The 16,267-nt window shown below is 40.2% G+C and overlaps 1 protein-coding gene across 3 annotated transcripts in view; it reads right to left on the bottom strand.

Annotated features, from left to right (window-relative positions):
- Nucleotides 1–2,258: 2,258 nt before the first annotated feature.
- Nucleotides 2,259–16,267, bottom strand: part of ZNF33B (zinc finger protein 33B) — a 37,570-nt gene continuing 23,561 nt past the window's right edge. Inside the window, exons 6-7 of one of the 3 annotated variants that reach the window (XM_062214175.1) lie at nt 14,289–14,393; nt 2,259–2,427 (exon numbers count right to left, since the gene is read on the bottom strand). In XM_062214175.1, the coding sequence (XP_062070159.1) occupies nt 2,396–2,427; nt 14,289–14,393 (137 nt within the window). In that variant the 3' untranslated portion in view covers nt 2,259–2,395. Of the gene's footprint in view, nt 2,428–9,097; nt 14,394–16,267 lie in introns of those variants that run through there. The other 2 variants (XM_062214174.1, XM_062214173.1) reach the window with 2 other exon arrangements.

Here is a 16,267-nt window from a genome sequence, read left to right as displayed (position 1 = left end):
AATAGAGAACATCCACACTTCTGATATATGTATTCAGAAAATATAAATCTAAAGATTTTATGTCATACAAAAGGATTTCACAGTTTGTTGTTTTTTTTTGTTTGTTTGTTTGTTTTTTTTTTTTTTTTGGACAGGCAGAGTGGACAGTGAGAGAGAGAGAGAGATAGAGAGAAAGGTTTTCCTTTGCCGTTGGTTCACCCTCCAATGGCTGCCGCAGCCATAACAATTAGAAATTGAAAGAATTTATCACCACTCATCCAGCCAAACCCTCAGCCAACATATACTGGATGGGGAAATGTTGGAAGCATTTCCACAAAGATTTGGAATCAAAGATGCCTACTCTCGCCATTGGTACTCAATATAGTCCTGGAGGTTTTAGCCAGAAGTGTTAGGCAAGACAAAGAAATCAATTGAATCCAAATTGGGAAGGAGGAATTCAAACTATCTCTATTTGCAGATGGCATCATTCTATATAGAGAGGAAGCAAAGGACTCCACTAAGACTACTGGAAACCAAAAGAGTTTAGTAAAGTGGCAGGACATAAAATTAACACACACAAAAAAAATCAATAGACTTTGTATACACAGGCAATGCCACAGGTGAGAAAGAATTTTTAAGTTCCATCTTATTCACAACAGCTATAAAAAGTTAAATACCTTGGAATAAATTTAACCAGGGAGATGAAAGATCTCTATGATAAAAATCACAAAACATTAAAGAAAGAAACAAAGACACAAAATAATGGAAAAATCTTCCATGTTCATGGATTGGAAGAACTAACATCATCAAAATGTCCAAATACTATCAAAATCAATTTACAGATTTAGTGCAATCCCAATCAAAATACCAATGACATTCTTCTCATATCTAGAAAAAATGATGCTAAAATTCATATGGAAACAGAAGAGACCCCCCAAAAAAACTAAAGCAATTTTAAAGTATAAAAACAAAGCCAGAGGCACCACAATACCAGAGTTCAAGACATACTGTGGGTTAAAATAAAACTATTTTGGCAATGCCCCTTTGGCATAGTAGGCTAAGACTCTGCCTGTGGTTCCAGCATCCCATATGGGTGCCGATTCAAGTCCCTGCTGCTCCTCTTCCAATTCAGATCTCTGCTATGGCCTAGGAAAGCAGTAGAAGATGGCCCAAGTGCTTGGGCCCCTGCACTCATGTGGGAGATCTGAAGAAGCTCCTCGCTCCTGGCTTCCAATCAGCTCAGCACTGGCCACTGCAGCCATCTGGGGAGTGAACCAGCAGATGGAAGGCCTTTCTCTCTGTTTCTTCCTCTGTCTGTAACTCTACCTCTCAAATAAATAAATAAAATCTTTAAAAATTATTTCAATTTAAAAAAAAGATTTGGTGACTTTAAGCATGGAATAATCGCATGTTTTGTGTAATGCATGTATTTCATGGAGCCAGTAGTGAAAAGATAATAGTTTGAACAGGATTTACCTCCAGAATTCATTAAGTCCCAAAGACACAGATGGATAGTACTTACAGGACTGAAGTCTTGACCCAATTATGGTGTCTGAAGGTGGAGTCTCTGGGAAATGGTTGGATTAAGGAGGAGCTCCAAAAATTGATCACTGTATCTTTATAAGGAAAGACCATATACACTGGACAGGCATTCTTGTTCCCACTGGTTCCTGTTTTATCACGTGATCCTTCCTCTGCATACACTCCACCAGCCTCTGGCCACATGTGTCCTGAACCAGTGGGCCTGTATGACCTTGGACAATGAACCCACAACATTAGAAAAAATAAATTTTTCCCTCATACATTAGCATTTCTTGGGTATATTAGTGGTAGAAATGCAAAGCTACTACAATTCCCTAGTTTAATTTTTTGGATTTTCTTTCTTTCTTTCTTTCTTTCTTTCTTTCTTTTTTTTTTTTTTTTTTGCAGGGCAGCCCGGTTACTGCAGGGGAACAAGGCACTGCTGAGCTGCACAGACTTGGCTGGGGCGGGGCAGCATGCCCAGGTCCCACCCCTCTCCCAGGTCCCTCCTTCCCGCTCAGCGCACTTCTCCAATCTTCTGCAAAAGCCAAGGCTCCCCGGGACCCCCTTGCCAGTGCGCTCGCTCCCCCGCCCCGCATCCACCTCTTCCTGACATGCAGAGAGACGTATTTGGCGTTGAAGTTCTCGATGATGGCCCGAGAGGCCTGGTCCATCAGCTTCTGAGCCAGGCTGAGGCGCTGGTGGGAACGTTTCACCACCAATGAGGTGATATGTCCGTGCGGCACATCATCTGGGTCCTCTTCCATTTTGACCAAGACCATTTTGACCCACAATCTTCCCATTCTCATCCTCAGCAATGTAGGAGAGCTGGGGCCAAGAGAGGCCATGGTAGAAGCAGTATTTCACCTGGTAGTTCTCGGGCAGGCAGAGGAGGTTACAGTGCCGCACGTTCATCAGGTCCTCGGGCTGCAGGGGAACAGGGCAGCGGATGCGCTCAGTCCCGGGTTGCAGCGACTAAGTAGGCCTCACCCGGCTGAGAACGCTGCTTCCCGGCTGCCGACTCCGCCTCCATCCCTCTGGGCTAGGCAAGCGCTGGAAACATCTGAATTTGCACAAGGCCCGGCCCACGGCCGCTGTGCAAAACTGTTTCACCAACGAGCACCCCAACATCTTCGAACAGGGGGATCCGCGCCCTCCGGCTCCCCCGCCTGGATTTTCTTAAAGATTTTATTTGAAACTCAGAGTTACAGAGACAGAGAGGAGTCAAAGAGAGAGTTCTTCCATTGGCTGGTTCACTCCTGAAATGGAAGCAACTTTTTTCGTAACATTAATATTTATTGTTTTATATGCATACTGTATTGAAAACCCAAGCCAAGTTTACACACAGAAATTATACAATTATATACTGCTTCACAAAGGCAGTAAACACATTACATTCTACAAAATCTACTTTACAGAAATTTAAAAATTCTAAATATCAAAAGTATAGCTGAGGAAACAGGTATAAATTTGGCAGCCAGTAATTTTGACAAAGAAGTTGCAGCTCACATGACTTTAAATATGTGAATTTGAAAATATTGAGTTTACAGTAATCATTGTGCTTTGTGTTGATTTGAAAAATGTAACACTGGCTTCTTCCAGGCCTCCCACATGGGTGGGAAAGACTTGGGCCATCTTCTGCTGCCCTTCCAGGCACATAAGTGGGAAACTGGATTAGAAGTGGAGCAGTCAGGACTTGAACCAGAGCCCATATAGGATGCCAGCACTGCAGACAGCAGCTTAACCTGCTGTGCCACAGTTTCCCTACCCTTAGTTTAATTTTTGAGAAAGAGGGTCCTCCTACTGTAACTTACTTTATGTCCACTGACCCTGCACTGCTCTAGGTAACTAGACTGCACAGTAGATCTCAGCAGTACCTTCCTAGGATCCAAGAAACTCCTTATCTTCTCTAAGGTCTGGTTCCTAATGCCCCTCAGTCCCAGAATCTCACACTCCTCTTAAAATCATTCCAACCATCTAAATAGTTCCTCTCAATAATCTCTACGGTGAAAAAATAGACAAGAAAGAGAAATGACTGTGCATGTATTGTCTGCTTATTTTTACTAGTAATTTTGATTTCAAAAGTAGAATAAAACAACGTTTTAAGATTTTATTTATTTATTTATTTGAGAGGTGGAGTTACAGACAGAGGGAAAGACAGAAAGGTCTTTGATCCGTTGGTTCACTCCCCAAATGGCCGCAATTGCCAGAGCTGGGCCGATCCAAATGTTGATTCTCTTCAGGATAGATGTCAATCACCCCCACTGCTTCTAGACTTAAAAATGAAGCCCCGGCAGTCTTATAAAAGTAAGATACAGAGTGATATTGCTATGGTGCATATAGTTTCTCCCCTAAAGGTTCATGTGCTGGGAGCTTGGTCAAGTATAGCAGTGTGGAGATGGTAGATTTTTGAGAGGTGGGGCCTACCTTAATGCTCTCTCACAGGATTAATGCTGGTCTTGTGGATTAATTCTCATGAAAAAAAGAAGTCAGAAAAAACTACGTTCAGCTATCTCAGATCCCCATCTTGCTCTGTCATCATGTGCCTCATATGCCAGGAGGCCCTCACTAGAGCCAGTCAGATGTTGGCACCATGCTCATGAATCTGCAGGACTGTGATGTTAATAAACCCATTTTCTTTATAAATTCAGGAGCATCAGATATTTTGTTGTAGTAAAAAAAAAGCAGAGTAACAGATCTATGAGGTACATCACACTCTAAAAGAATTCCTTGAATTTTATAAATTACATGAGCATAAATCCAAGGAACATGAGTCAGATTATATATTAAGAGTGTGGGATAATACAAAGAACATAAAGTTGGATCAGGTCAAATTTATTGATATCAACCATGCAGACATTTTGTATTTAATGGCCCAGGTAAGAGAGCTAAAACAGAGCTGTGTTTGATTGGCAGATTGAAACATGGACTGAAACATGGCTGATTATGAATGAACTGGAAGGAAATGCCCAAACTCTGGTTAAGGTAGAAGAAGGCATTCAGAGGCTTAGGGAAAATAATGTCAGAGTAGATTTGTCAATTAAGAACTACTCACTCAGGCAGGCATTTGGCACAGAAGTTAATTTTCACCTGGGACACCAACATCCATGTCAAAATTTGTGAGCATAAATCCTGGCTCCACATTCCATTCACTACAGCTTCCTGCCAATGTACATCCTGGGAGGCAGCTGGTGATGGCCCAAATACATGATGAATCCCTGTCACCAATGTGGGAAACCTAAATTGGGTTCCTGACTCCTGGTCTTGAATCGGTCCACTCCTGACTGCTCTAGGCATTTAAGGAATAGACTGGCAGATGGGAGATCTCTGAGTTTCACATAAATAAATAAAATAGCTTATGACCCACTAACTCTGGGTCCCAAGGATATGTTTTTCTGAAAGAAAACCCAACACTGTTGAAGCACTGGGTAATCACTTTCCTCTGTGAGCCAGACTTTATAGCCAGAACCATAACACAACTTGAAAAACCAGATACAATGGAAGAATTGGATCCCAGGGTAGCCAGGGCCAGGTGGTAGCGTCCAACTACCCAAAGCAGGTGGGCATGAAATGGAGAAGAGTCAATGTAGACTGGATAAAGAAATTATGGGACATGTACTCCATAGAATACTATACAGCAGTAAGAAACAACGAAACCCAGTCATTTGCAACAAGATGGAGCAATCTGGAAAACATCATGCTGAGTGAATTAAGCCAGTCCCAAAGAGAAAAATATCATTTGTTTTCCCTGATCGGTGACAACTGAGCGCCAAAGGGGAAACCTGTTAAGTGAAATGACACTATAAGCAACAATGAACTGATCAGCTCCTGTCCTGACTTTAGATGTACAATGTAATACTTTATCCTTTTCAGTATTTGTTGTTGTTGTTGTTGTTCTAGTACTATTGGTTGAACTCAGTAATTAACACACAATTATTCTCAGGTGTTTAAATTTTAACTGAAAAGTGATCCCTGTTAAATCTAAGAGTGGAAAAAGAGGGAGGAGATGAACAATTTGGAACATGCTCAATCGGACTGGCTGCAAATGGTGGAGTTAGAAATGTGCCAGGGGATTCCAACACAATCCCATCAAGATGGCATGTACCAATGCCATCACACTAGTCCAAGTGATCAATTTCAGCTCACAATTGATAGCTCTGATAGGTCTAAGAGTCAAAGAGATCACACAAACAAGACAAGTATCTGCTAATACTAACTGATAGAATCAAAAAGGGAGAGAAAGATCCAACATGGGAAGTGGGATGCACAGCAGACTCATAGGATGGCAGATGTCCTAAACAACACTCTGGCCTCAGAATCAGCCCTCAAGGCATTCAGATCTGGCTGAAGAGCCCATGAGAGTATAGCAGGCATGGAAAGCCAGGATATCATGGAAGAGGAAAAAAAAAAAAAGACCTAAATGAATGATCTCGGTGAGTGAGATCCCAGTGGAATGAACGGGGCCATCAAAGAAGGAGGTACCCTTCTCCGAAGGGAGGAGAGAACTTCCACTTTGACTATGACCCTATCGGAATAAGATCGAAGTCAGCGAACTCTAAAGGCTTCCATAGCCCTGGCAACTCATGACTGGAGCCTAGGGAGATTACTGACGCCATGAACAGGAGTGTCGAATTGTTAAGTCAGCAACAGGAGTCACTGTGTACTTACACCCCATGTGGGATCTGTCCCTAATGTGTCATCTAAAGCCAAGTGATGCTATAACTGGTACTGAAACGGTATTTTTATACTTTGCGTTTCTGTGTGTGCACAAACTGATGAGGTCTTTACTAATTATATACTGAAGTGATCTTCTGTATACAAAGAGAATTGGAAATGAAAAAAAAAAAAAACAACAACCTGGTGTTAAAATGGAAATGGCATAGAAAATTAATTAATTTAAAAAAATTATGTAGGATCTCTGTCTTTAATGTGCTGTACATTGCTATTTAATGCTATAATTAGTGATCCAATGGTAGTTTTTTCACTTTATGTTGCTATATGGGCAAAATGTTGAAATCTTTACCTAATGTATACTAGACTGATCTGTATACAAAGAGAATTGAAAGTGAATCTTTACATGAATGGAAGGGGAAAGGGAGCGGGAGAGGGGAGGGTTGCGGGCGGGAGGGAAGTTGTGGGAGGGGGGAAGCCATTGTAACCCATAAGCTATACTTTGGAAATTTATATTCATTAAATAAAAGTTTGATGTGATTGAAAAAAAAAAAGAAGTCAAAGAATAAGTGTGTTCTGCAGTCAAAGTAGGGGTGTCTGAAGGTCACATGATAAACGGAATTTTCTCACAGTGCATCCAAAATACCCCAGAACCCATCTTATGATTATTTCCTGAGTTCCAGAATGGATAACTGGAACAGACATACCACCTATCAGAATCCCCAAGTTGGTTTCCTGACCTGTAGAATGAGAGCTATTACTAAGGATAAGACCAAAAGGAAGTCATTTAGAACTGCCTTTATTTAGGAAAGCAGCAAATTAAAAACCACCTATCATCTTCAAAGAGAATGAGGAAATCACTGTCACCATTAAGAATTCAAAGAACAAGTATGATTCTCATTAGCCTGTGAGGAAGACCTATAGAACTTAGAGAATTATAAATTTGATGAGATGATAACTCCAATTACAGATGCTGTTGCAGTGTGGTTTTGTTGTTTGAGAAAATTAACAAATCACATGGTACCTGTTATGCAGATATTGATCTCTGATTTAGTCCATTTTGTGCTGTTATAAAATTGAAGTTTTTGACTTTTGTCTATGTCCAATCCCTTCTGTTGTAAACTTCCTGGGTGGTTATTGGTTATAAGAAATGTAAAAAAGCCCAGAAGTCAGTCTCACAGGTGGCTACTTGCCTCCTTCAGGAAGTGCTGGTCAAGCATCTTGTCTATAGTCACTGTGCATACATAGTAAGATCATTTTGACTGTGGCCTGGCTGAGGGCCATCAAAGCCCTTGACTGCACAACTGGTACTTCAATGTATTGGTAACCAGCAGTGCTGAGCAAAGCCCAGACACTCTTTCTAGGAGATTTGCACGGGGAAAGCAACTGAATTTCCTCTTCTAGTCATCTTGGAGGGACTGGCTCCCTTTTCTTTTCCCAGAAATGCTAGCTCCAAGGACATGCACCACAATACCCTGGGGGTCAAGAGTGTGTGTGTAGTTGCAGCAAGGGAAGGAGGAACACGGGAGATGGGAGGCTGCTATCCCTGCCCAAATGACTTCTTAAACCATCAGACTGCTATGCTTTATTCTCCCACGGGGCAGTTGCCTACCTTACACAAATCTCACAAAGGACCATCTACATGTCCATGCCTGAGGTGTACAATAACAATGGTACATATGTATGTCCCCAGTCAGAAATGGTCACTAGGCTATATGCAGTACTCAGAGCTCTGACAAAGTCCCAGTAAGTGAAGCCCCTGCTGATCTGTTAGGGTATTGTGCTGTTACTGACTTCAAAGGTGGGACAGAGAGCATCTGTGAAACAGGGTGAACCCAATGGCAAGTCATGCCAGGATATGGCCAATCGATAATTCCTGTCTTGGGACATTTGAGAATGGGAAAAGATGGGATATCCCTCCCCCAACCACTGTACAGCGCACACTAAACTGCAATCTTGCCAGCAATTTGGTGGTTCTGCCCAAGTAACCTTTCTGCATCATGAAACCAGTTACTTCGCAAATAGTAGTTAATTGGAAGCTAAGTAGGTGACTCTAATCTTAGATGGACCACCCTGGTTATGATGCTAATTGTTTGAATTGCTTCCTATTCATTCTGCTGGTGAGAAAGGGCTTCCCCCCATGAAGTTATGGAATAGTTGAATACATGACACCAGACAGGTAGGATCAACATTAATTTATTGTTCACAAATACTCTTAGAACGTGTAAGAACACCTAGTGCTATTCAGAGCCTACAGGGATCCCACATGGGAGCACAGTGAAAAAACAGCTGTGAGAATCAATTTTGCAGTATTAACTGGGGGCAGTGGCCTGTTTGCAGTGAGTGGACATGATAGGTTTTTTGAATAATTCCATGGGCTGGCAGGGAAGTGTAACTTGCTCCTCATGGATAAGCAAGAACTGTGCCTGGTCCTACTGATAAGGAGAGTTGTCTGACTGGGGATCTTATCTGCAAGAGCAGAGTAGGGAAGAAAACTTCTGGTTAGGCCATTCTCAGCTGCAGATGTCAGGAGAGCTTAATCTCAGGCCAGTAACTATATCCTGATATATATTAAAGATATATAAAAAGATATACAAAAGCAATTTGAATATTTATTAATTGTGATGATGGTTTCAATGCTGAGATGGGGCTGACAAAAATACTTTACTACAGAAATAAGATGTCATAAAGGGGAATGAGGAACTTAAGATAATTCTGAAAAGATTTAGAAAAGCGAAAAGCTGTACTTAGTAGTTATCAGCCTAACAGTGCTGAGATTGTCCTGTTACCCAAAGCCCTGTAACTCCTCTGTGGAAAAACAAGTACTAAATGCCAGGTTTCCTTTTAGTAAATTACGTGAGATTTTATATATGTATATATATTATATATTACAATATATATTATTTAATCATATATCAGTTTACATAAACTCATCAATATTGCTATAAACATACAGAGTGGGTTGGTTGGTTATTTATTCATTTATTTATTCAATACAATTTTTAAGCAGAGTATAAGGTATTTAATACACTTTTTTAAGCAGAAAATAGGGTTACACAAAAGTTTAGCAAAAAGTACAAAGAATTCCCATATGGCACTTCACCCCTTCTCCACAGTTTCCTCTAAAAGCATCTTACATTAGTGTGGTACATATGCTAACAATTTGTGGATCCAATACCAATACATTACTATTAACTAAAGCCCAAGATCTGCATTAGTGTTCATTCTATTTTGCATTCTGTGGGTTTTGACAATTGTATAATGACATATAACCACCATTACAGTACCCCACAGAAAGACTTGATATCTTCCAAACCACCTCTCCACCTGTTCATCCCATTCTCCCTTCCTCAGAACCCGACAACCACTGATCTTTTTGTGGTCTCCATAGTTTTTTTCCTTTTCAGAATGTCACAACTACAGCATGAAAGCCTTTTCAGACTGGCCATCTTTTGGCTAACAATATTCATTTAAGGTTCCTTCATGACTTTCTGTGACTGAACAGTATCTTTACTGTCTGCTCATGTATCATATCCTGCAACTTTACTATAATTGCTTATTACTGCAAGTAGGTTTTAAGTTGGAATTTACTACAAAGATAATCACATTATCTGTGACTATAGTTTTGTTTCTTCCTTGCGAATCTATGTGTCCTTCATTTCCTTTACCTGTCTCACTGCATTAGCTAGTATTTTCACAAGGATTCTGAAAAGTAACAATGAGAGGGGACATGCTGTCTTAGTGGGAAAGCACCTAAATTTTGGACATTAAATATGTTAGCTTATAAGCTTTGTAGCAGTTCTTGATCAAGTTGAGAAAGTTTCTGTGTGCCTAGTTTGTTGAGTGGCTTTTATCATGAATAGGTATTAGATCTTTGTCATCAACAGATGCTTTTACATCATCTTCTGTATGATGATATTTCCTCTTTGACCTGATGGTATGCTATATAGATTACTGAATGTTAAATAAGCCTTGCATACTTTGTCATATATATAATCTTTTTCGTACATTGTTATTTGATTTGCTTATATTCTGTTGAAGACTTCTGCCCACGGGAGACACTGGTCTATATATTTCCTTTCCTGTAATACTGGTTTGGTATTAAAAATGCTGGCTTCATGGAATCAGGAGTGTTCCCTTTGCCATTACGTCCTGGAAAAGACTATACTGCACAGAACTGGTATCATTTCTATCTTAAATGTTTGGCAGAATTCACCAGTGAACACATCAGTCCTGGTATGTTTTGTTTTGTAAAGTTATCTATGATTAATCCAATTCCCCTTAATATGCTTTTTAACAAGATTTATTCTTGAGTGCCAATAGAATCTTAAAAGGAACTGGTCCATATCAGCTAGGTTATCAAATTTATGGGCACAGTTGTCCATAATCTTCCATGTTCCTTTAAATGTCTATGGGATCAGCCGGCGCCACGGCTCACTAGGCTAATCCTCCACTTACAGCAGCGGTACTCTGGGTTCTAGTCCCGGTTGGGGCGCCAGTTCTGTCCCGGTTGCTCCTCTTCCAGTCCAGTTCTCTGCTGTGGCCTGGGAAGGCAGTAGAGGATGGCCCAAGTGCTTGGGCCCTGCACCCACATGGGAGACCAGGAAGAAGTACCTGGCTCCTGGCTTCAGATTGGCACAGCGTGCCAGCCAGAGCAGCCATTTGGGGGGTAAACCAACAGAAAGAAGACCTTTCTCTCTGTCTCTCTCTCTCACTGTCTAACTCTGCCTGTCCAAAAAAAAAAAAAAAAAAAGTCTATGGGATCAGTAGCAATGGATCCTCATTAATTTCCAATATCAGCAAATTTTCTCCTTCTTTTATCTAACCAAGTCGAGTTTATCATATTATTAAACTTTCCAAATGACCAGCTTTGAGTTTTATTAAAATTTCTTTCAATTTCATCAATTTTTACTGTAATTTATTTTTCTGCTAATTTTGGATATAATTTCTCTTATTTTCCGAGTTTCCAAAAATGAAAATGATCCACAATCATTCCACAACCTAAGGATACTGGATTGTGTAATCTTATTTACATGATCGGATCATGTAATAGTCTATGACTTCTAAATTGTCAATAGACTCCCCATCCCAGCTTGATTCTGGTTCTGTTCCAGCCTCACTCCTTTGCAAACCGTCAAAACTCTGGTTTATAGCCCAACAGACATGAGCAGCATCTAGTCTGTATTTGTGAGCCTTTTCCCTGAGTCCTGTCTTGGAGGGAGCTGCTTACAAATAGTACTCAAGACAAGGGATGGAGCACAGGTGAGAAGAGAACATTAAGAAATAGGAATTTCTTTCCCAATGCACAGAATACATTAAGGATAAATCTAATCATTTTAATCTGGTTATTCTACCTCTCTATGCTTTTAAAAGGCTTCATAATCAGTCACAAGAGTGAGGGTTACAAAAAGAATGCAATTAACACCAGTGAACTTCTCAAAATCAAATACTGATTCCTTTGTAAGATTGTTGTGATTCAGATTCCAGACTTCTTTTCAGTTTCATAATCTAACTGTGTTGATGGATACTTAAATTGATAGAATTACACACACTCATATAGGGAGCAATTAAAATATAGTAAAATCTGAATATTAAAGTCTGAATCTGGTTATCATAAATTTCTTGTACTTCCTAATATACTATGGTTATATAAGATATTATCATTGGAAATAGCTTGATGACAGGCACATGGGAACTCTGTATTCTTATTGCACCTTCTGTGATTAAATAATTTTATTAATTTCTTAATTTTTTAAAGCTTTATGGTTCTAAAATATACATAAAAATTAGAATTTCTCATGGTTTCAGAAGGACAATTATAGTATCAAACTTGTAGTATTTTATTACTTCTACAGAAAATCTTCAATTTATATTTCTTAAAATTTTATCTCCATATTCCTCCTGAAACAATCTAACTTGCATTTATTGCTGAAACCCTTTACGAATGCCAATAATCTCTAAGACCTGATTCAGTATTGGGATATCACTTAACAGTTGCAGTGTACGGTTTTATCTCCTATCATTAATGTTGAATAAGGCCAAACTATAGATGAAAGTTACTGAATGTTCAAGGTCACAACAGAATACTATGAAATGTAATGGAGGCTATCCTATGGCTGAACATATTTAATATTCATTTCACTCATAAGATTTTTCTCCTGTGTGTGTTCTCTGATGTACAATGAGGTTTGACTTTTGAGAGAAGGTTTTTCTACATATGTTACATTCATAGGGCTTCTCCCCTGTGTGTGATCTCTGATGTTTAGCAAGGTCTGATTTACGGTAAAAAATTTTCCCACATTCATTGCACTGACAGGATTTCTCTCCTGTGTGAGCTCTGTGATGTACGGTGAGGGATGATTTGTGACTAAATGATTTCCCACATTCACTACACTCAAAGGGTTTCTCCCCTGTGTGTTTTCTCTGATGTAAAATAAGCCCTGACTTTACACAGAAAGATTTTCCGCAGTCATTACATTTATAGGGCTTGTCTTCTGTATGAGTTCTCTGGTGTACAATTAGAGCTGACTTATGGCAGAAAGCTTTTCCACATTCATTACATTCGTAAGGCTTCTCACCTATATGAATTCTCTGATGTTGAGTGAGCTGTGACTTCTGGCAGAAGGTTTTCCCACATTCATTGCATTCATAAGGCTTCTCCCCTGTATGGGTTCTATTATGTTTAGTCAGATATGATTTATTGTAAAAGATTTTCCCACATTCATGACATTCATAGGGTTTCTCTCCTGTGTGTGTCCTGTAATGTTGAGAGAGGGTCGACTTATGACTGAAGAACTTCCCACATTCAGGACATGCAAAGGGTTTCTCCCCTGTGTGAGTTCTCTGATGTACTGTCAAGTCTGACTTCAAACAGAAGGTTTTCCCACATTCATAACATTCATAAGGTTTCAACCCTGTATGAATTATTTGATGTCGAGTGAGTACTGACTTGTGGTAGAATGTTTTCCCACATGCATTACATTCATAGGGTTTATCCCCTATGTGAGTCCTCTGGTGCTGTGTAAGATGTGACTTTTGACAAAAGGATTTCCCACATTCAGGACACTCAAAGGGCTTTTCACCCGTGTGAGTTCTCTGATGTACTGTAAGGTGTGAATTCATACAGAAGGATTTCCCACATTCATAGCATTCATAGGGCTTCAGTCCTGTGTGTGTTCTCTGATGTTTAGTGAGGTCTGACTTCTGATAAAAGGTTTTCCCACATGCATTGCACTGATAGGGCTTCTCACCTGTATGCGTTCTCTGGTGTAATGTGAGGGCTGACTTGTGGCTAAAGGCTTTCCTACATTCATTGCACTCAAAAGGTTTCTCCCCTGTGTGTGACCTCTGATGTTTGGTGAGGTTTGACTGCTCCCAGAAAGTTTTTCCACATTCACTACATTGAAAACGTTTCTCTCCTGTGTGTACTCTCTGATGTCGAGTAAGGTGGGACTTCTCCCAGAAAGCCTTCCCACATTCACTACATGCAAAGTGCTTCTCTCCTTTATGAGTTTTCTGAAGTTGTAAGAAAGATAACTTCCTCCTGAAATTATTTCCACTTTCATTATATTCATAGTGTCTCATATTTGCTCCATGTTTCCATAGGGTGGACTTCAAACCTAAGGATTTCTGACAATTACTAAACGCATAGTGATTTTCCTTTAAGGGCAGTATCTGATGGAACAAGAGGCATGAATTATCGTGGAAAGTTCTCTGATATTCATTTAATTCACAATCATTTTCTTGTGTAATCCCTCTCTTGTGTGTACTGAATACTTCCTTTTCAAGGAAGGTTTCCTGAGGTGTGCTATATTCAAAATCTTGCTCTAAAGTGTGAGTCTTCTCATGCTGAGCTGGGTCCTCATGATGAGTTATAGTTTCGCCATTTTTAAAAAATTCACTTTTCTCTCTAGTGTGAGTTTTCTCTTGCTTAAATTTGAGCAGAAATTTTCCACAGGTATTAAACTCATTAGGCTTTTTTCCTAAATGGTTTTTCTTACTAATAACCAGTTCTGAAATATTATTGAAATTCAATCCACCTGAGTTAAACTGGCAAAGTACTTTACCAGAAGGAAAAGAATTTATGTCCAAGTTAAATGGTTTTTCTGTTATATTACCTTGTTCCTTAGTCAGTGTTTTGTTATTGATGAATATACATTCCCAAAAATGTTTCAGGTGATTTTCCTTGCTCCTTTCATTTAGATGATCAGCTTTCCAAATTTCTAGAAATAAGAGAAATTAATCCTACCATACAAATAATAACACATTTATTAGGAGAATGAGACCTTTAATAAATGCTATATGTTGTAAATGACACTGGTTTTTCATCAATTTTTTAAAGATGAAAATAATTGCAAGTATATTTATGTGTAAATATGCACATGCCTATATATGTGTGTACATATATGTGTAAATGTTTGTATGCACAGAATTTAAAGTATTTGAGGTGAAAAAAAAACTAGAAATAAAGGTCTGGCACAGTGGAAATGGGGAGAAGAATTTGGCTGCTGGAACACACATATTTGATTTCCAATTTATAAATGTTATGCATAATAGTATATGCTTCCACCTAAACTTCTCCATGCATCCTCCAAAGGAAAAAAAAAAGCTATAAGGATCAATATGATGACAACAAATAACATTACCTGAAACAATTCATGACTTTAATATAACAAGGATATAGACCACTTCTAACTTGAAATCCCAACTAAATAGGGAAATATTCAAGTATAGAAGATACAGACAGCCCGTGTCTTTGATCAAAGTCAGCTGGAGACTGCGGGGATCATAGGGAAAAGAGCAAACAGTCCTGGAATTGATGGAACACAAAGAAGCCTGCTCCCATAAAAGGGAAAGTTCCACTGAGTAGGAAAGTACTAAGATGTGTGAGTTCAGGAAGATGATTGCTCAGTATACTGTTAGGAAAATGGTGCAGTTTTATCTGTGGCATGATCTACACCCTGATTTACATCCTATGCCCTGGCTCCCACCGCCACAGCTGAAAGCCAGGTAGCCACATGGCCCAACTACCTGTGTCAAGCCCCACTCCCATCCTAATGGGATTCACCGCTCCTGCTTTCCTGCCCGCCCTCCGGCAAAGTTTTAAAAGGGCCTGTTCCTAGGCCGGCGCCGTGGCTCAACAGGCTAATCCTCCGCCTTGCGGCGCCGGCACACCGGGTTCTAGTCCCGGTCGGGGCACCGATCCTGTCCCGGTTGCCCCTCTTCCAGGCCAGCTCTCTGCTGTGGCCAGGGAGTGCAGTGGAGGATGGCCCAAGTGTTTGGGCTCTGCACCCCATGGGAGACCAGGAGAAGCACCTGGCTCCTGCCATCAGAACAGCACGGTGCGCTGGCCGCAGCGCGCTACCGCGGCGGCCATTGGAGGGTGAACCAACGGCAAAAGGAAGACCTTTCTCTCTGTCTCTCTCTCTCTCTCACTGTCCACTCTGCCTGTCAAAAATTAAAAAAATAAATAAATAAAAAATAAAATGAAATAAAAGGGCCTGTTCCTGAACATGTGGCTCTCTTTTGGCTCTTCTCTCTCTTGGCTCCTCTCATCTCTCTTCCCATCTCTCCTCTCCTCACTAGCTCTCTCCTCTCTGTCTCTCTCTCTTACAGTCTCCTTCTCTCTCTCTTGCCTTTGCCCCTTCCCTCCAGCCTGCTGGCTTTTCCCCAATAAACCCTTTCCCTTACTCAGGTGTTTGGTGTGTTTTGTGATGGCCTAACAGAAATACATAACATATACTGGGAAATGTAAGACATGGCAAGTTAATCAACATCACTAATGAAAATGTACAAAAAACAAAGGGATCTTAGGAAATAGGATTTAAATTACAAGAAAACTGTTATAGACTAAATTGTACCTCTCCCCACAACTCAAGCTGAAGTCCTAACATCCAATGTGAATGTATTTGGAGATATGGCCTTTTAGAGAATAATTAAGGCTAAAGAGGTCATAAGGGCAGGACTCTAAGAGGACTAGTGTCTTAATAGATGAAGATTCTAGAGTGCATGCTTGCATTCTCTCTCTCTCTCTCTCTCTCTCTCTCTCTGTGTGTGTGTGTGTGTGTGTCCAGAGAAAGGGTCATGTAATGGATGT

The sequence above is a fragment of the Lepus europaeus genome, chromosome 17 (genome assembly GCF_033115175.1).
Source record: "Lepus europaeus isolate LE1 chromosome 17, mLepTim1.pri, whole genome shotgun sequence".
In the NCBI taxonomy this organism is placed as follows: domain Eukaryota; kingdom Metazoa; phylum Chordata; class Mammalia; order Lagomorpha; family Leporidae; genus Lepus; species Lepus europaeus.
Note: the sequence above shows the minus strand (reverse complement) of the source record. Positions and strands in the feature narration are given on the sequence as shown.